Source organism: Vicia villosa, linkage group LG2, assembly GCF_029867415.1.
Source record: "Vicia villosa cultivar HV-30 ecotype Madison, WI linkage group LG2, Vvil1.0, whole genome shotgun sequence".
In the NCBI taxonomy this organism is placed as follows: domain Eukaryota; kingdom Viridiplantae; phylum Streptophyta; class Magnoliopsida; order Fabales; family Fabaceae; genus Vicia; species Vicia villosa.
The window spans coordinates 147,410,396-147,432,637 of NC_081181.1; the positions used below are offsets into that span (position 1 = coordinate 147,410,396).

General features: G+C 33.2%; 2 protein-coding genes and 1 non-coding gene across 3 annotated transcripts; 1 reads left to right on the forward strand and 2 right to left on the reverse strand.

Moving 5' to 3' along the window:
- The first annotated feature begins 3,922 nt into the window (after nt 1–3,922).
- On the forward strand, nt 3,923–4,480 carry LOC131650266 (uncharacterized). The gene has a single exon (XM_058919984.1). It carries the CDS (start codon nt 3,923–3,925, stop codon nt 4,478–4,480), a length of 558 nt encoding a protein of 185 aa, XP_058775967.1.
- Nucleotides 4,481–7,536: 3,056 nt separating this feature from the next.
- On the reverse strand, nt 7,537–9,256 carry LOC131652381 (chalcone synthase 5-like). The gene is made up of 2 exons (XM_058922227.1): nt 8,947–9,256; nt 7,537–8,842 (listed from the first exon to the last, which is right to left on the reverse strand). The coding sequence occupies exons 1-2, from the start codon at nt 9,122–9,124 to the stop codon at nt 7,851–7,853; spliced, it is 1,170 nt and encodes a 389-aa protein (XP_058778210.1). The 5' UTR covers nt 9,125–9,256; the 3' UTR covers nt 7,537–7,850.
- Nucleotides 9,257–15,060: 5,804 nt separating this feature from the next.
- On the reverse strand, nt 15,061–15,167 carry LOC131654298 (small nucleolar RNA R71). The gene has a single exon (XR_009299339.1). It is a non-coding gene; the product is annotated as a small nucleolar RNA R71 (small nucleolar RNA).
- Between the last annotated feature and the right edge of the window lie 7,075 nt (nt 15,168–22,242).

The following is a 22,242-nucleotide window of genomic DNA, read 5'->3' on the forward strand; positions in this document are numbered from 1 at the left end:
GTTGGGGGGACTCGTCATTTACATATAAATATCGTTAGCCGAGGGACTCTCCCTTAGCTGTTGGACTTACCACGTCTAGAGAAATCATTGACATGAAGAGGGGAGCATTCCAAGAGTTTAAAAACACTTCGTCCTTAGAATAGTCCTCGTGCTTAAGGGACTATGTAGTGTTATATTTGCTGAAGCCCTAAGCCAGAGCGCCCTCGCCATGGAGTTGTATCGCCCGGGCGATGTCCTAGAGACCCACCCAAAGAAAACTCTGACCATGAGTCAAGAAAGAAGGAGTCTCCATTAACTCCTGAAATATATGTGGTTATTAACTTTCCCGAAGAGGAAAGGAGCGGTTGACGCCACTAAGGGTGACTCAAACCCTAGGTCCTAAAGACCCCTATAAATACATTTCCTCTGAATGAGAAGAGGAAACCCTAATGATACACATTTCTATAGCCTAAAAAGCACAACACTCACTATAGCATTAATACACGAACGTCGAAAATTATACGCTTGCTACTAAGCATCACCGGTCATCAGCAAGGCCTCTCATCTCATGTGAGAAAGTCTCCTAAATCACCACCGTATATGGCTTATCGCCGCAGTGGGCAAGTCCTCACCACCATATTGTGTTATAAACATGTTAAGGTGTCTGAGTCCCCCTCGTGTTACTAGGGAAGCATGCACACCTATATTTTTTTGACTAGTACAATATCTAATGTATTTCATAGCTCTATTAAAATAGCATAACTTGTCCACATACAATATTTCACTTTTTTCTTCTTGAAGTTGAATGTTTGGTAGTAATTTTCATGACAATTAACTATAGTTGGGTTGGGTTGGATTTGCGGGTAGAAAATTGAAAATCCAATGCCTGAACCAATTGCCATTGGATTTCATTGGTTTGCTTCGGTTCTTGCCCGAACTGAAAAATGTCCAACCTAAACACTATGGTTTGGTTCGGATTTACCCGAACCAATGAACACCCCTACCGTGGGCAAGTCCTCACCACCATATTGTGTTATAAATCTATTAAGGTGCCTTAGTCTCCCTCCCGTTACTAGGGAAGCATGCACACTAGTACTTATTGACCAGTATAATATCTAATGTGCTTGTATGTATATATATATATATATATATATATATATATATATATATATATATATATATATATATATATATATATATAGAGAGAGAGAGAGAGAGAGAGAGCGGGGGGGGGGGGGGGGGGGGGGGGGGGGGCAGGATCCGTTGACACCAGGTGTAAGTATAAATGACTTACGCCAAATCTCAACCGTTAATAAGAATAAATCAAACGGTCATATAAGTAGTCTATTTTTTAGAAAAAATAAATGGTCATCTATTTTTTTTTTTTAATTTCATTTAATATATGATCGTTTGATGTATTCTTATTAACGGCTGAAATTTGGTGTAAGTCATTTAGACTTACACATAGTGTCAACGAATTCGGTTATATATATATATATATATATATATATATATATATATATATATATATATATATATATATATATATATATATATATATATATATATATATATATATGGGTGGAAGCTCGAATGAGCAAAGACTAAAATATATCGGATGAAGATGACAATATTAGAGATGCGGTTCATAGATGTTGAAAAAAAATGCAATGGAATTGCAGATACACTAACTTTTTTATGTTTATGTTTTTGTATTATTTTATGTTTTGGCTATTACATTAGTTCATTTTTTTAATCTTGTGTGTATCGAACACAATCATCGCAATTTCTGCCGAATGCACATTGTGTTCAAGAGTATAGGGCATGATCTAAGTCGCATGCAGTACTCAGAGCATGTTATGGGTCTAGGGCATTGATTCTTTCTTGAAAGTGTGATTTTACTACCAATTCTTTTCAAAATTTTAGAATTGTATGTTATGATTCGAGTACCCAATGAAAGAGAGAATGTGCATGAAGAAGAAAATAATGAAATGGGAAGACAATACTCATGAGAAGTCAATAATATGAGAGCATTGGGCGAGAGTGTCATAACCTCAACAGTTTTGGGATACATGCAATCTACATCTTATGAGAAACATTTATGAGATGAGGTAATTGGTTTTTACATGTATATTCATTCATTAATAATTTTGGCTATATCGTCGGTTAAAAACTATTTAGTATTGCCAAAGCACCATATTTTTACACATGGACAATTGTACAACATTGAAGGTGATCTAATCCACAACATAAAATTACTTTTGGAATATGTTAAGGTTAAGATTGAGATTGCCATTGACTTAGAGACCCCATTTCCTATCGTTTATGGTGATAGAGATATGCGCATGGTTGGTCATTCATGCCATGGGGGTCATCATTAGTCCAATCTTCTTCTTTGCTTATAGAAAAATGTTAAAGCGTATTAGTCCTTTCAAAATTTACATAAAGAGGAACAAATAATTTTCGACTACTCTTCAAACTTGATAATGACTTACAAGTACTACCTACCCCATGCAATCCAACAACATCAAAATTCAATTCAGAACAAGCTTTAGGAAATTCAATTCACATTTACAATACACGTCTAAGTTTAAAATATAACAAAATAATTATTTATTACATTTGGTCTAGTCCTATTAAAAAGGCACTATTAAAGATTTTATTTAGTATGGTTGTTTGTATATTCTAAAATTCAATTTATTTCTTAAATATAAATGATATATTTTTAAATAAATAAATATATTTTGAATATAAAACAGATTACAATTTTATTATTTCAATATGATGTTGACATAGGGGCGGATAACCTGCAAAAGAAACGCAACGGATCTCAGAGCAGAAGAGGATTTGCAGCTAACATTAATTGCAATGATCTTTTAAGGGATAACCTTGCTAGCTTTTCAGAAGGACTTAACACATCAGATGCCATTTCGATGAATTCTCTAAGCAGAGAGGTAGAAGTGATTCAAGGGTTTGGGGTGAAGAGTACTTTTAATAAGGAAATAGAAACGGTGGGCCCAGGTGGTATTTTAATTGCAAATAGACTTTATGAACTAAAGGACAAAGAAGAGGTCAAGGCTAGTGTTAAAGCGTGTGGCTTGGAGAAAGTATTAGTGGTGGACCCCAATACGGTTGGCATGGCGCAGGAACAGAATGAAAATTCAAATGTGAGCGCTGCAGTTTCAAAAGTGGGCCACTCATCTTATTCAAAAGGGAACGCTGCAGATGTGGGCCACTCACTTCCTCAAGTGGGCCTAGGTATGCATGTGATAACTCCTATTGTGGGCCAAGGGGAAAACGTTTTGACTTCACCAATGGGCCAAGAAACACGTGTGGTTCAGAATAGTTTGGAAGGCGAAAACACATGCATGCAAGGGGGGGGGGGGGGGGATAAAAAATTAAGGAACGTAACAATTGGCTCGAGGAATTTTGCGGTGCCGATTAGGAAGGTGGTTAGGAACTTCAAGAAAAAGGAATCAAACATCAAAGGGAAACATATTTTATGCTTTGATGATCATTGTCAGAGGGTAAAAAATTGCAAAAAAGCTAGGAAGAAAATTAGAGAGATATTGGATTTAGGGGATCAAGCAGACAATTTCATCTTTCCAGTGGAGAATCGTATTCAAGAAGGGAAGGATTGTTTACTGACGGGAGCTTCTCCTCAACTCAGCAAGAACAAACGTTTCTTAAAGCCCAATTACTTGTCTGAAGGTTTACCTTTAACTTGCGAATCTATCTCTAGTGCCGACATCACAAATTGCAATAAAAGAATAGAACATGGAGTGTTGAATAAGGCGGCTGAGGGGCTGTGGAATTCAATGGTCAAGATTGGCATTAAAAACATCTCCGATAAATTCGATACAATAGCTAAAGTTAAGGAAATGGATGCAAGGGACATCAAAGGGGAAGACGTGTCAAAGGGGATAAATAAACGAACACCTCCATGATTATTTTTTCCTTAAATATAAGAGGAGGAGGAAGTCGGGCCAAGAGGAAGAGAGTTGGCTATCATATTCAAAAAGGAGATGTTGACATTTGTTTTATTCAAGAGACAAAGTTAAGTGGCATAGAGTGTAATGTTGTGAAAGAATTGTGGGGAGACAATCAAGTGGAGTGGTCGTACTTGGATGCCAACGGGGCGTCGGGAGGAATACTTACGATGTGGAAAAAGGATCTCTTCAATCTAATCTTTAGCTTCCGAGGAGATGGTTTCTTAGGTCTTTGTGTGGAGAAGGATGATAAACTCATTTACTTTGTGAACGTGTATGCTTCTTGTGACATAATGTTGAGGAAGAGGTCTTGGGATAGGTTATGTGAGTTCAAAAAAAACAATATTAAAGGTGCTTGGTGCATAGGAGGAGATTTTAATGCTATCACTTCTTTGGAAGAAAGAATCGGGAGATCAAGCCGGAGCTATAGGAGGGAGATAATGCTTTTTAATGAGTTCATTGAGGAAATGGAGTTGGTGGATCTACCTACTATAGGAGGCAAGTTCACATGAATAAATAGTATTGGCAAGTCAATGAGTAGGTTAGATAGATTTCTTTTATCAGATTGCTTTGTAGATGATTGGAAGGTGGAAGGTCAATACATTGGCGAGAGGGACGTGTCCGATCATGCTCCAATTTGGTTGAAAGACAATAGAAAGGATTGGGGTCCCAAACCTTTTAAATTCAACAATATGTGGTCCAAACATGAGGATTTCGATAATTTTGTGAAGGAGGAATGGAAAAATATTGTGGTCATAGGAAGAGGAGATTATTGCTTGGTCGAAAAGTTGAAAATTCTCAAAAACCGTTTAGCTTGGTGGAACAAGAATGTCTATGGATGGATAGATCTCAAAATCAACAAAGATGGGAAAGAGTTGCGCTCTTTGGATAACATGGTTGTTCATTTTGCAGGTAACGCTCCGGAAGATGTGGTTTTGAAAAGAGCAAAAGTGGAGGAGGAATTTTGGGATAATATCCACAAGAGAGAAGGTATTCTTAGGCTAAAGTCGAGACAACTTTGGCTTTCCGAAGGCGATGATAACACCCGTTATTTCCATAACTCCTTAAAAGAAAGAAGAAGAAGAAATGCTATTTGCTCCATTGATTCTTTGGCGGGAAGATTAGAAGGAGTGGATGAAATCAAAGAATGCACTTTCAAGCATTATGAAAATCTTTTTAAAGAAGAATGTCACTTAAAGCCGGAACTTAGAGGGATCAATTTCAACACTTTATCTTTGGAAGACTCTTCGGATTTGGAAAATCCTTTCGAAGAAGACGAAGTGAAGGAAGCTATTTGGTCTTGTGATGGCAACAAGAGTTCGGGGCCGAATGGTTTCTCTTTGGAGTTTTACAAAAAGTATTGGCACATCATTAAAGAAGACGTCATGAAGTGTTGTAATGACTTCTATAATAAAGGTACTCTTGTTAAATCCATTACTTCCTCTTTCCTTGCTCTTATTCCTAAAAAGAAGAATCCGCAAGACTTGTTTGAATACCGCCCCATTTGTCTAGTGGGGAGTATTTACAAGATCATTGCAAAAATTCTAGTGGCTATGATGAGAGGTGTTGTGGACAAGTTGGTTTCTCCTAATCAAACCGCTTTTGTCCCGGGAAGAAGCATGATGGATGGGGTTCTAATGGTTAACGAAATTCTCGATTGGGCAAAAAGGAAGAAGAAGGGGTGCTTATTACTCAAAGTGGATTTTGAAAAGGCATATGACTCAATTTCTTGGAATTACCTAAGGTGGATATTGGTGAAAATGGGGTTTGGCAAAAGATGGATGAAATGGATGGAATCTAGCGTTTTTACCAATTTTATGTCCGTGTTGGTGAATGGGAGTGCAACTAGAGAATTTAAGGTTCAAAGAGGTCTTCGTCAAGGAGATCCCATGTCACCTTTCTTGTTTGTTCTTGCTATGGAAGGGTTAACCTCTCTAACTAAGAAATCGGTGGAGGTGGGAGAATTTAAACCTTTCAAGTATGGAGTTAATGATTTTGTTGATATACTTCAATTTGCGGATGATACCATCATTTTTGGATAACCTACTTATGATAATCTTTGGAGCTTAAAAGTGTTGTTGAGAGGCTTTGAATTGGTTTTCGGTTTGAAGATCAATTTTCACAAAAGCAATTTTCATGGCACCCACATCGGAGATTGGTTTATCAAATCGGCGACAACTTTTCTTGCTTGCAAAAAAGGTTGTTTTCCTTTTAAATTCCTTGGCATTTGGGTGGGCGAAGGTGTGTATAAGAAGAAGGTGTGGCAAGAGGTGATTGACAACATAAAATCAAGACTTACTAATTGGAAGGGAATAAACATATCCATTGGAGGGAGGGTGACTCTAATAGGATCCGTTCTTAATGCAATTCCTATTTTTACCCTTTCCTTCTATAAAGCTCCGAGTAAAATCATTCAAGAGATAAGAAGTCTTAGCAATTTTTTGTGGTGCAGGAATGCAAAAGCAAGGTGCATTCATTGGGTTAAGTGGGAGAATGTTTGCAAGCCAAAAGAGAAAGGAGGGTTAGGCATTAGAGATGTGGGAGAAATGAACAAATCTCTTCTTCTTAAATGGAAGTGGAGAATTTTAAAGGAAGACAAGGCAATATGGAGTAGGTTTCTACTATTGAGATATCATAATCCGAAAATAAAAGTCTTAGCTTCTAGCAAGGATTTCTTAAATCGGGATGATTCTAGATGGTGGAGAGACATTGTTCTTAATGACGCCAAAGAGGATGATTTGGGTGAAGGGTTCAACGATTGGGTTAGATGTGAGTTCAAGAAAGGAAATAACATCCTTTTTTGGAATAGTTATTGGGTGGATGATAAACCGCTCCGTGTTTCTTTCCCGCATTTGTTCGATCGCACAACCAACAAACTATGTGCGGTGAGTGATCTCATCATTCTTAACCAAGGTGAAATTACGTGGAACTTAGAAAGCATTTTTGGTGTGGATGTTTTGAACTCATCGGTTCCGATCGCCTCCTCCACCATATTATCCGCAATGGCCACGGTACTTGGCGAGGAATTAAGGGAGTTGAAAACGATGATTCAAGGAATGGTGACGAACAATTTGGAAATGGATGATTTCCATTGGAACCTAAACTCAAATGGAGTTTTCACGGTTTCAAGTGTTTCACATTTGGTGTCTAACGCAAAGGATCTAGCTTGGCCCCCTCCTATTATCAAGATGTTGGATGTCATTTGGAAGACAACCATCCCGGCAAAGATCAAGATTTTTACTTGGAGATTCTTCATCAATAGACTACCGCTAAAAGTTCAACTCGTCGATAGAGGTGTGTCTACTCTTACTTCCATAGATTGTCCTTTTTGCGATAATCAACCGGAAAATTTGGATCACCTTTTCTACCATTGCCATGTCACAAAGGCGGTGTGGAGTAGAATTTACATGTGGTTGGGTAATGTTGGTAATCTTTCTCATGATGACTTCAAGAGCTTTGGGAGTATTCAAGAAAAGGTGAAAAACACCAAAATTAAAGTTATTCTTAATACTATATGGATAGCTTTGATTTGGTGTATTTGGAAAATGAGAAATACAATCATTTTTGATAACGGTATCTTTAGCTTCGATGAGGTGATATCAAATATCTTGTATTTTTCATGGAGATGGGCTAGTTATAAGGAACTTCCAAGTCGGATTAACTTTTATGATTGGTATAAATTGCCATTATCTTGTATAAAATTCTTAGTGTGATCTTGTTGTAAGGGTTGCACCCCTAGTGCGGTGTGTTATAATCAATTGCTTATTAAAAAAAATTATTTCAATATGATGTTACATTTGGAACATTGGATGATTTTTTCATCCTGACATAAAAATCAAGAAAATTTGAATGCAATACATGAAAATAAAATAGTTAAGCATCTCATATAGCCACACTACGCAAAACAACAGTTTCAATGGTAAGTCCAGGTCCAAAGCCAAATAGCACACCCCATTCAAGTCCTTCTCCTGTTGTCTTTAGTCCATTTTGAATAGATTTCTTTCTCATTTCATCTAAGATAAACAAAACACATGCACTTGACATATTTCCATACTCACTAAGAACTTCTCTAGTAGCCTTCATCTTTTCAGGTTTCAAGGCTAACTTTTGCTCTACTTGATCGAGAATTGCTGGTCCACCAGGGTGTGCAATCCAAAAGATTGAGTTGTAATCGGAAATTCCCAATGGTTGGAAAGCCTCAACTAATGCTTTACCAATGTTCTTTGAGACAATCGCGGGAACATCTTTAAGAAGGTGAAATGTTAGCCCTGCTTCACGAAGGTGTCCATCTATGGCTCCTTCGCTATCTGGAGCAATTGTTTGTGCAGTCCAAACCATCTCAAATATAGGTTTCTCAATTTCTGGTACTGGATCAGAACCAACAATAAGTGCAGCAGCTCCGTCTCCAAATAATGCTTGTCCGACAAGACTATCCAAATGAGTATCGCTTGGACCACGGAATGTGACTGCAGTGACTTCAGAACAAACAATCAGCACACGAGCGCCTTTATTATTCTCGGCCAAATCCTTGGCCAAACGAAGCACCGTGCCACCTGCAAAGCATCCTTGTTGGTACATCATATACCTTTTGACATACGGGCGAAGACCTAACAGTTTGGTGAGTTGATAATCAGCTCCTGGCATGTCTACACCACTTGTAGTGCAAAAGATTAAGTGAGTAATCTTTGACTTTGGTTGTCCCCATTCCTTTATAGCTTTGACAGCAGCTTCTTTCCCTAGTCTAGGTACCTCTACCACCACCATGTCTTGCCTAGCATCCAATGAAGGGGCCATGTATTCACAAACACTAGGATTTTCTTTCAAAATCTCTTCTGTTAGATACATGTATCTCCTCTTGATCATGGATTTATCGCCTGAAGTAGTTATAAAGAAATGCAATTAGTTAGCACAATAATCTTTAGGTAATACCAAAACCAATAACATAAAAAATGTATAAATAGAAGAAAAGAACACTAACACATGCGCTGGAATTTCTGTTTGAGTTCGGTTTTGTGCTCACTGTTTGTGATTCTAAAGTAGAAATCAGGATATGTGCTTTGTTCAACACAGTTAGCTGGATTAGCAGTGCCAATGGCCAATATAGTTGCAGGGCCTTCTGCCCTTTGAGCCTTGCGAATTTCGGATACACTTACCATCTTGATCTTGATGCAATAAGTTTCAAAGTATTAATTAGTAGTTTGCAGAAGTTGTTGTAGAAAAGGAATATGAAGAAGAGTGTTGTGGTGGAAAGATGTTTGAGGGTGAGATGGTTTTATAGGAAGGAAAATAAGAATGGTTATTGGAAGGTAGCCAACATCATATAAGAATAATATATTCAACAACCTTAAGATAGTGTATCAAATAATAATAATATTATGTCTGCTTAGGTTTGTCAACTGAAGGTGTTTCGTGGAAAATATATACCCGCATGACATTGAAGATCCTTTTTCTAATAGTTATTTTAGAAACAAATTTTGACTAGTATTTTGTTTTATTTATACGGTAAATCTCAAGGTTAATGCATCACAACCGGCTGCAAATTATATCATTATTTTTTTCATACTTTATCGATCATATTTTTTATTTAGGAGTTAAATTCACGACTCCAATCTATATGTTATTTTTCATTATAGAATGAACCCTTTTCTTATACCATTCAACCATGTTTATTTTCCTATGTTAATCAAATTTTGGAATCATGTACATGAAAATAAAGTACGAGGGGTTGGCTGATTCATAGATATAACAGGTAGTTAGTAGTCATAATCTACTTAATCTAAATGTAAGGTTGTCATGATGACAATCTTTGGTACAATCCTAAACCTAATGCTGATATGTCATTCTAATATAACACAAATGCTGACATGTCAACCTCTTATAATTTCTCATATTAATTAAAATTATCATTATTTATAATTTATAATCATTCTTTGAATTATATATATATATATATATATATATATATATATATATATATAATTCTATATAATTCTATATTAAGTTTCCAATTATTTTTAATATTTTATATAAGTAAATATTTTATATTTTTCTAAATGTAGCTAAAATTTTACAACTTATATTATCATTAAATACTATAAAACTTTAAATTACTTTTTATATTTTATAAATTATTCTAATAATAATAAACATAATAATTATAATTATAATTAAAATAATTACAATAAAATTATAATAATAATAATAATAATAATAATAATATTCTGCCATCACTATTAAAAATAATAATATAAACAATAAATTATAATATAATACTCATGTAATAATAAAAATTAAAATAATAATAATATAATATAATATTCATCTACTATGATTAAGATAAATATTAATTATTAAAAATATAATCTAATTATTAATTATGATAATAATAATATTATATAATATTCATATACCACTAAAAAATAATAGTATTAATTTTTTAAAAAGTATATAGTTAAATATTTTATATAAATAAACAAAATAATAATAATAATAATAATAATAAACAGAATAATTTTTAAAAAATTCATACATCGTATATAGATCAATAATTCAAATGAAATTTTATTTAAATCATTATAATTAATTAATTTATGTGTAAGTTTTTAAAAATTTTAAAAATGATTAATATAATTTACTATTATATTTATAACAGACCAATAAATTACAACAATACTAATATGAATAATAAATTATAATACTCATATAATATTAAAAAAAATTATAAAAATAATAGTAATAATATAATATAATATTCAGCTACTACGATTAAAATATTAATAATAATAATAATAATAATATAATATTCAATCATCACAATTAACAATAATAATATAATTAATAAGTTATAATATAATATTCATCTAATAACAAAATAATAATAATAATAATAATAATTATTATTATTATAATTATTATTATTATCAATTATTATAATAATAATTATATATTATTCAGATACTACGATTAAAAGTAATATGATTTATAAAAATTATAAGTATTTATCTATTTTGCAATAATAGTATATAAAAAATATAAATACAATTTTAATATATATTAATTTTTAATAAAGTATATAAATAAATAATTTATATGAATAAAATAATAATGATTAAAATAACAACAATAATAATAAACATAATAATTTTAAAAAATTTCATACAATTTATATAAATCAATAATTCAAATGATATTTTATTTAAAGCATTATAACTAATTATTTTAATGGGTAATATTTTTATATTATTAGAGCTAATTAAAACTAATTTATTTTATATTATTATAACTAATTTATTTTAATTCATTATAACTAATAAATTTATGTGTAACATTTTAATACATTTAAATATAATCCATATAATTTACTATTAGATTTATAACAGACTAATAATTTACAATTATTAAGTATAACTTCTATATAAAACATTATTGAAAATAAACGGTACCTCATTAAATGTTTTTTATGGTGGTGTTTTTTGATCTTTTCAATTTCTTCAATAAGAAATGTTTTATTCAATATAAATAGGTTACATCTACCACCTAACCTACCACTTTTCTTCTTCTTTTCTTTGTTACAAGATCTATTTTTCATTTATATTGATATTTTGATTACTTTTTCTGAGAGCTCCCTTATATTTTAATTATTTTTTAATTTACGTTGCAGGCTAGCTAATGAATTTGATTTATGTTCCAAGTTAAAGAATCCACTTTATTTATCCTATAAATAATTTAAATATTTTTCTATGATGTTTTCTAATAATTTGTTTTGAGCATCAATATAATATTTCTCTATCTAATTTTATGATTTTCTTTTCTTTTTATTGTTTTTTTTAATATAATTATTTTTGTTATGTGAGCAAAAAGAAGAGGATAAAGAAAACTCATATTAGTTTTGCATCCTTATTACTTGAAAATCATGAGAAAAGTTGCAGCTTATGTAAGTATATTTTTAATAGTAATCTTTGAGAAAAATGTGTATTTGATTTAAATTTATTGGAGATCTTCGATAAACAAAAATGAAGAATCTAATAATACAAAAAATGTATCATTTTTCAATAAAAAATGTATTTCTGATTCACGTGATATAATGAGAATGATAAATATGTAAGTAGGAAAATAATGAGAATATAATATTTGAAAAAAGTAACATAACAGTAATAAAAAAGGTAAAAAGAAATCAAATAAATGAGAAAGAAACATTTATATACAATCATATATTAATGTCATCAATTTTTATTTATATTTTTTCATTGAATGAAAAAGTTTATATTATCTTAAAACACGTGCAACACACAGTTATATATATAGCCTCAAAATTAATACTATAAATTTAATTTAATTTTTATACAAATAAAGGTCAAAGTAATATGTCTATGAAAGTAGATATAATATAAATATGTGTAATTTAATCTCACATATAATTAACTAAAAAGTAATTTTTTTTTTCTAATTTATTGTCTTTCATATTAAAAAATTAATATTTTAATTACAAACATAATTTAAATGGCCTACAAAATAAATTTAAATGCAAATAAAAAATTAAATATCAATTGTTACGAAAAAATGTAATTTTATTTCAAATATACCCGTGCGAAGCACGGGCCGGCAATCTAGTTAATGAAAAGATTAAGCTAGTAATAACTGATTAATGAAACAGAGATTTTGACAGGCCAATTCGCAATGAGCATTACGGCCGTAATTAGGGGTGTGCAAAATAACCGGTAACCAAGAACCAAATTACTATCCAAATAAAACCACATTTAAAAGTCCAGCCCAAATTTATGTTTACAAACTGGTGGCCCATTAAAAAAACCAATTACAAACCGGTTTAAGTATGGGTATACTCCAAAATCCATTGTTAAGTAGCATCAACTTTAATCTACATAAACTAAGATAACCCCCACTTGCATTGTTTATTTCATTTCAATGTGAATTTTAATTGGTTAATCTACAAAACAACCTATGTATTAGTACATACATAACATATCATTCAAATATATATACGATTCTCATTTTTACTCTCATAAAATAAATTAGATAAAATTAATTAATTTTTAAACTATGTGTTGGAATTAAATCAAGTGGAAAGAAATTATATTTTAGAATTGCTTTGAAGAATTCTAGAATTGTTAGAATAAATTCTAGAATTAGATAGAAGATATTTAGATATTTTCTTAACTACTAAGTCATGGCTATTTTGCTTAATACTAAGTCATGGCTATTTTGCTTAATTGATAAGTTTGCAACTAGTAAGATAGACTACCAGCTAGTTGCAGCTAGTACCACACCGTGATTTAATTACCGCCGTATAAGCACTATATAAAGGCATGCAATGTTGCATTGTATCACTCATCAGATTAGAAAAATTAAATACTAGTGAAAAAAAACTTTCTCTTCTGTGTTGTTTTAGTTTGTATATTTTTTATGTTCCAATTTGCTATCACTATGTTAAGTGTATATATAATAACATTAGAAGGACGTCATGTAGAATTTTTAGTGTTATTCGACAATACATGTTGGCTTGTATTTTGATTAAGTGACGATAAACCTACAAATTTTTAGTTAGTCGTTGCATATTATTCATAGAATTTAATTTTAATATTTTGATCAAGAGATGGAAATATCATTTTTGCTATATCAGTAGGCGGAGTTATGCTTATTGCTGAAGATGGAAACTGGTTTATAAAACTGGTTTTTTTTATAAAATTGGTTTTAAAACTGTTTTTTTTTTTAAGTAAGTAAAAAATCGGCTTTGAGAAAAACTGATTTAAAACCGGTTTTTTAAAAATTGGTTTTAATTTTAAAAACTGGTTTAAAACTGGATTGAACCATATGTAAACCGGTTTTAAAAAACCAAACCGGTTTTATAGAAACAGTTTTAAGATCCAAACCAAACCATATATATAATTTGGTTTGGTTTGGTTTATGATCCATGCACACTCCTAGCCGTAATGGCCCCGGTGACCTTTGGAGTTATGTTGTTTTGCCGTTTTATTTTTAGGCTTTTCTACTTCTTAATTGTTATGAATTGATGAGGTAAGGCTAAATTAAGAATGCATGATTAGGTCTGGAGGGTTATATAAACAAGTTGTAAACATGAGTTTAACCCTCTCTTAATCTCAATACACTATGCTGATTTTAGATATCTCTACCTTTTATTTCCTTGTAATGGGAAGAACAAGCACTGTTGTATTTTACTTTTATTGGCTATTTCAAGTTCTGGTCATCTCAGTATCATTCTTTACTTTATATTTATGAATATGTTTATGTTTAACACTATACTTGCGTTTTCTAATACCATGAGTGAGTATAAAAAATTATATCATTGCTCCGATCTTTTAGATTTTTATGAAAGTAGAGATATTATCAAATATCAATCGATACACTGAAAGATGAGGACTGATATCCAAACTAAAAGGTCATACGTTTAAACCAAGACATGAACATGTCTTTGCTTTAACTTTAACTGAGAAATTTTTGTATTTCAAAAAGATAGTTTTTCTTAAATGTCTTAAACAAATTAATTAACTCTACAAAAGTAGATGATTCATTAGTTTTTAGCTTCATTGTCGGAGACTGCTTTAGATATTGATTTTTCTGATTTCATCTATTAAATTAAAGAATTTTTTTCTAGTATTTATTTTTCTTTCAAATTTTCTTGTTTTTGGTTGAATGCGAAGATCTTGTAGTGTTGGGGATCTTGTTCAACCAATTCTCGTTATTGAACGATTTTTACATGAGACGCATAAAATTAACCGCATTGTGAAGGACTACGCGTCCCCAAACAATACATAACATCATTCCAATATTCTAAATTCTACTGTAGATGCAAATAATTTTGAGCTTACCTGTTGTCCATGGTATAACAGAATCCATTTTCCGATTCTCTGACAGATGATCTGAACTTGCATCTGTCTATTTCTACACTTTTAAAATGAACGGGGAACCATTAATGCTATCCAACTAAGAATTTTTCCTTTCTTGTTAAGGGATAGAGTCAGGGCGTGGCTACAATCCTTGCCTTTTGATTCCATTACGACATGGGAAGTTGAAAATTGCTTTCCTAATTAGATATTTCTTGCCAAGTAAAACAACCATACTGAGAAATCAAATAACCAGTTTTACTTAAAAAGATAGACAAATGCTCTATGAATCATGAGAGCGATTTAAGGAAATGTTGAGGTTATATCCCCATCATGGACTTGAACGATAGTTGACAATCCACACCTTTTACAATGGTATATTCTACACCATGTGAATGGCAGTAAGCGCACCTACATGCAGATCTCTCATGAATAAGAATATACACCAAGCTTATAGCCTTATAAAGGATATCACACAAACCATTATCAATGAGGAAGCACCTGTAACATTACTAAGCGAGCACTTGAAAAGCAAGACAAATATGAGGTAGATGTCTTATACAACCTTAAAAATGCTAAAGTTGACGCATTCTTCTAGAATTTTGATAAAATAAGTGTAAGAATTGTAAAACCTCCTTCCCTAACCCGTGAGATTTGTGGAGTCGTTGACTACACTGGTACTACATGCTCGGTGATTTCAACGGGAGAACATAGCTAAGATGAATAGTTACATAAACAATGCTCTATGAGGAAATCATTACTCCAACACCTATACTCCTAGATGGAGAGAGAACCCTAATTATTCCAATTAGAACAACTTCCCCTAGTTTGTTGAAAATCCTCCTATTGTGGCGGAAAGTTGAAAGTAAGCTATTGATTAACATAACTCACAAATAAAGCAAGAGTCGCCATCGTTATTTGTTGTTTCCAAAGGAATGTGAAAAGAGCGAATAAAATCCAAAGAAGTTTTAAAACAAACCTAATAAAACAAAGAGAAAGGATACGAGAGTTGGTTATGCAAGGGGAAGGTATTCGCACCCCTCACATCTGCGGTACTCCACAGGAACCTTTTTAAAATTGAGTGTTAAAAGAAAGAGTTGAGTGCAAAATATTGATGCGATGAGAAAAGAATATTTTTTATGGTTTTTATCTATGCTCGGCAAGACGTCGCATCTTGTGCCTAGATACCTCCTCTGTGCAATGGATAAGTCAGAGCATTTGTAGTTATGCTTACAAAGAAAACAAAATGGTTTATTTTGATTGATTTTAAATGAAGAGACTTTTTTATCTTAAAGGAGAAAACTCAACTAGTCAACCTTGAACATGAGAACAGATGGATCTTTGCATCACAATAAAAGACGGGCTCTAACTTGGATAGAGATCAACAAGTATGCCACTAGCTCTTTCAAGTGGAAAAGAATCAACACCATATCAATCAATATCATGGAGATAGGATAATTACATCTCAACTATGACGATTACTCGTGCCTAGTCTTGAGAAAAAGATTTTAAAATGAAAAATCAAATGACAAAAGATTTGAATAAGGTTTGTGTTTTTTTATGATTTTTGAAAGAGTTTTGATATGCTTAGAATGTTTTAGCATTTATTTAAGAAAATATTTGACAATCACTTAACAAAGTCATGGTTTATTGCAAAAGAGTTTAAGGTTGAAAAAAAAAGTTTTGAAAAGAAAGAGAAGCTAAGGAATAGAAACATCTAACCAGGAAGAATTCAAACAAATTAACACAAGAGTTTCCTTCATTTGGATTAACCTCAAAACATAGTATCATATGAGTCAAAGCACTTGAGAAAATGAATAACCAATAGCCATAATATAACAATCCAGTTAAGCATGTATCAGATAAAACTTGAGCTTGTCTTAAATGAACTTGTATTAGATGAACTTTCAAACTTCCAAATCAATAGAACACCTGCACACAGATAAGACAACCAGATAAAACAACCAACAGATAAAATTCAAGGCCTCAGATACATTGGTATTAGGGGTGTTCCCGGTGCGGTTTGGGCGGTTTTGACGCTAAAAGGCATCCGAACCGCAAGAGAAAAAGAAGTGCGGTTTGTTTTAGTTCGGTTGACTTTTAGAAAAAAAATTCAAACCAAACCAATACGGTTTGGTTTGGTTCGGTTTGTTACAAATATTTTAATGAGTCATACATACACATATAGATGATCACATTACTTTATATTTAGTTAATGGAGGTAGTGGATTTACCATTATTGGGGAACAAATTTACTTAGATAAGTTCTAATGGCAAAGCAAGAAGCAGGATTGATATAATCTTACTTTCAGAAGGTATTACTGACTCGTGGAATGCAGTGACTCAATTTTCGAGAAACAATGATATCTCGGATCATAGGCCTGTATGGGTGAAAACTAGTAAACTGGATTGGAGTCCTAAATCATTTAAGGTGTTTCATTGTTGGTATGAACATGAATATTTTTACAATTTTATAAAGAATGAATGAAATTCATTTATAGTGAAGGGAACTAGAGCATTTATACTCAAAGAAAAATTTAAAAGGTTGAGAGAGAGATTGTGGTGGTGGAATCAAAGGGAATTTGGATTGATGGACATGAAGTTGAAGATGTAGTGGAGCTGAATGGGCTGGAGGATGAAGAGGTTAACATCTCAACTCAACTAAGTGATGAAAATGCTGCAAGAAGGAAACAAATCCAAGTTAGCATATGGAGAAATTTGCATCATTAAGAAAGTATGTTAAAACAAAAGGCAAGGGTGAAATGGATTAAGGAAAGGGATAGTAACTCGAAGTATTTCCACTCAATGTTGAAAGAAGGATTAAGAAGAAATTCTTTGGTGGGGATACAAAATGATCAAGGGCTAGTGGAAGGCGTGGATGAGGTTAAAAAAGAGGTAAAGGAGTATTTTGAGAAGAGGTTTAAAGTGCAATTGACGCCAAGACCGAGGTTGGGTGGTTTGGACTTCAATAAATTGTCAGTTGAAGAGAGTTGTCGTTTGGAGGAGGAATTCACAAGGGAGGAGATTAAAGAAGTGGTGTTTAGTTGTGAAGGGGATAGAAGTCTTGGGCTTGGCAGATTTAACATGGAATTTATTAAAAAGGTGTTGGGAAGTGGTGGGGGAAGAGATAATACAATGCATTCACGATTTTCATCACAAGGGAACACTACCGAGAGCCATGGCTGCGGCTTTCATATCATAGCCATTATTCCTAAGGTGGAAAATCCTCGAGGGCTGGAGGAGTATAGACCTATATGTCTAATTTGAAGAAACGAAAAAGGGTGCTCGACAAGAAGAGTGGGATGCTTATGGATGACGATATGTTGGTGCACATGGAAGCAGCGCAACGACATAATTTTCAACAATGGCGTAGCCGATTTGGAGGAAATAGTGCACAATGTGAAGATGTTTTAATAGTGGTGGCTGGTGATTGGAGACAAACAAATTTTTTTGTAATTTTTATGAATGAAACCTCACCATATCTTGTAATGTTGTGATTACTTTTTGGGCTCAGTTTTGAAGTATATCATATATATATATATATATATATATATATATATATATATATATATATATATATATATATATATATATATATATATATATATATATATATAGGGAGTATATCAAGTGAGAGTATTTTATAATGAGAGATGAGAGGAATAAATATCAACCATTGGATTCATCAAGAGAGAGAAGGTTGATGCATTAATGTGGCTATTAATTTCTCTTTCTTGATGAATCCAATGGTTGATATTTATTTCTCTCATCTCTCATTATAAAATGCTCTCACTTGATATGCTCCTTATATATATATATATATATATATATGACATTATTTAGTGTAATAGGTTTTTTTATACAGGATATAGTATAATAGCTTAAAAAAAACATTATACAGAATAATTTATACTGCTAACAAAAAAATCTCACACATATATAGCATCATTTAGTAATGCATGAGTTAATTTGTAACAAACACATCAACGTTTTATTATCAAGAAATGAAAGACGATATATTTGGTGCACCTTTTAAAAAGTTTAAAGAATCTAAATAAAAGAAAGATAGACAATATAGTTATTAAAAGTATAAGATAAAGCATTGGGAGTAAAAGTAGAGTAGACTAGAGAGAGAAGCTCCCGCCTCTCTCTACTCTTTTTTGTCTTTTCTGCATGGAGTGGACGACGGCAAATAGGAAGATTTTCAAGAATGTCAAACCAAGGTGGGATATATTCTCGTTCAATTGGAGAGCCAGAGAGGTTGACGTTTCTCCAATCATTTCGGTTTATGTGTCTGAGTTTCCGGAGAGGATTAGAGCAAAGGATTTGTTCGACCTTTTCGATTGTGTGGGTAAATGCGTGGAGGTGGTTATTTCTCCAAGGAGGAATAAATGGGGGAAGAGGTTTGGCTTTGGTAGATTCAGGGAGTCTGGCGATGCTAGGATGTTGGCGGTTAGGTTGGATTCTATAGAGATTGATGGTAAGAAACTTCACGTTAACTTACCTAGATTCGAACGCGGAAATGTGGGACGAAATCCTGTGGTTAATAAGGCGAAAGGCATGGGTAGGGTTGCGGTGCAGATTCTTAAAGAAGATGGGGATGGTTCGGGGTATGGATGAAGGAAGGGAGGAAGAACTTTTGTGGATGTTGTTAGGAATCAATCGGCCGTTGTTTCTATGCCATGTAAGGGGGTGGTGTTCTCTTCGGATCCTCAGTTATCAAAATCTCTATCCAAGGCTTATGTAGGAGTGGTTTCATCTCCGGGATCCACTCATTACATTCAAGACAGATTCTTTTTCAGAAGGGTATTTTCAGATTAAGATTACTCCTTTGGGGGCAAACTTGTGTCTCCTTGAGGAGGCGGAGGAGGGGGAGATTCCCGATCTCATCTGCGGTGCCGAAGATTGGTGGAAACAATGGTTTCTTGCTATTAGGCCATGGAAAGTAAAGGACATTGATAAGGAGAGGGTCGTTTGGGTTCGCATTTTTGGGGTCCCATGTCACGCATGGTCGGTGGAGTTCTTTGAGCTTCTGGCGAACTCGATTGGTGTTTATGTTTGTTCCGATGATAATATTCTGAACAGAAAATCGATGGATGTTGCAAGAGTTCTCATCAGAATTCCTGTTGCCATGGTGGTTGCAAACTGCATGGATGTTACCATAGATGGAGTGATCTTTTCTTTGGGGTTGAGGGAGGAGTGCACTAATTTTCTGAGGGAGGAACCTAAAGGTAGCCCATATCCGTCTTCTTCTTCTTCTGAGGGGACGTGTAACACCCTTCTAAACCCCGCGGCGATTAATCAAATTAAATCAGAGTAACATGCACAAGGGCGTCACAATTAATAAATAAAAATAAGGCAAAATACCCTTTTTGGTCCCTTAACTATACCCCAATGTCCATTCTGGTCCCTTATCTTTAAAAAGTGTCAAAGTGGTCCTTTAATTCTCCAAAAAGGTACACGTTAGTCCTTTCCGTCTAATTTTTGTTAACGGTGTCAATTTTTTCATGCTGGCATCTGACGTGGCTAAATTTTATTATTTAGTTTTTTTTGTTGCCAGGTCATTTTTATATAATTAAAAATAATTCTTTATTTTTTAGTTTTTTTTGCTGCCACCGTCGTGAGCCTCAAGAACAACACGCCGTCACCACCACAAACACCACCAACATCATCACTGCCACAACCAACACCACCACCAACCTCATCAAAGGAATCTATGGAAGCTGCTAAGAATCCTTTATCCATTTAGGTTAAGATGTTTGAAGCTTTGTTCAATTTATTTCCCTTAAGCCCCTTTGCAGTCCTTACAGAATATGAAGAGTGAGTGTTGAAAGCTTGCAAGCTTATTAAAGAAGCTTTTCAACTCATTGTCCAAGCTGCAACTTTTTAATGAAGTTTTCATTGATTAGTTCACCATAAAAGCCAAAGAAATTACTAAATCGACTAGAAATTACTGAACCCATTATGATCCTCAGCTCTAAAAATCCAAAATCAGATCTGGAAAATCAATTTGCAAGAACAACCACAAACTCAAAAAATCCAGCAACATCTCCAAACTCTAAGGCGAAAATCAAAAGATGAAACATGAAGCATCTGTGGCGGTGACGGCGGTGATAACTTAGATGTGGAAATTTTGGTGGTGGTATTGAACAAGAAGAAAAATAACTAGGCTCAGAAAGGTTGAAGGAGTTTATTTTTCAACGACATTCTTTGGCTTATTCCAATTTAAAATTCATCTAATTTCTAGGAAGCTTAGAAAAACAATTCTGGGTTTGATGTTCTTGGTTAAGATAAGAAGTTGAACAAATCTTATTCATGATAAGATTTTAACACGTTTTGTTTTTTTTTCCTAAAATTAAACAAATCTTTTTTTTTCCTAACATTAAAACCGAGCCATTGGATGTTTATTTGTCAAGTGTCTTACATCCAAGATCATAAATGGGATAAATTAATGGTCCTTTATTCATGTTATATCCACATCAGCATAAAACAATGCCACCTAGATTTTTTTTTGACTTTGACTAACGGAACCAAACGGAAGGATTAACGTGGACCTTTTTGGAGAATTAAAGGACCACTTTGACACTTTTTAAAGATAAGGGTCCATTCTGGACCTTGGGATATAGTTAAGGGACCAAAAAGGGTATTTTGCCTAAAAATAAACCACATCGGTCACAAGTCATGCATTCACTGAAGAAACATACTAACATAACTCATAAATCAACTATCTCATGTTTACACAGCGAATATGTTATCAAACTAGCATTACATTCATCCATGCTTTAATCCTCGAATAAGATAAATAAAATAGAGTTAATGTCATAAACTAAAAACAGCGTTCCCCAGTGTTACACCTATCAGAGCATGACCCGACGCTAACCGACACATTGACTCATGAGCTAATCCTCACCGAGTCGAAGCCGCTATCCTCAATCTGAAAAATATAGTGTAAGGGTGAGTCTCATTCGCAATTAACAAATATTATTGCATTATAAATAACAGTACATTAACAGTTATATTATTCACCCAACTCATCTATATCCAGATCGTCCATCAACATACATACACATATCATCACAACAATATAAGAGTATACATATAGTCATGTTATCAAATCCATGCAAATGAATGCAACTGACTCTATGCATGTGGTACCAATCATCATCAATGGGAATCACCCACCGACCGATCTATCATCATCCAGATACGGCCCTGCCAGCACAAATTCCACACAATGGGAATTCTGCCATTCACTGAATCCTCTCATCATCTAGGATTCAGTCCTCTTCAATGCTTATGAATGCATGCAAACATATATATAACATACTTTCATCATCTCCACTCTATGAGTAGCATTATCTATACTCATTTCATCATCATCATCATCATCATTACTAAGCATGTTTATATATACA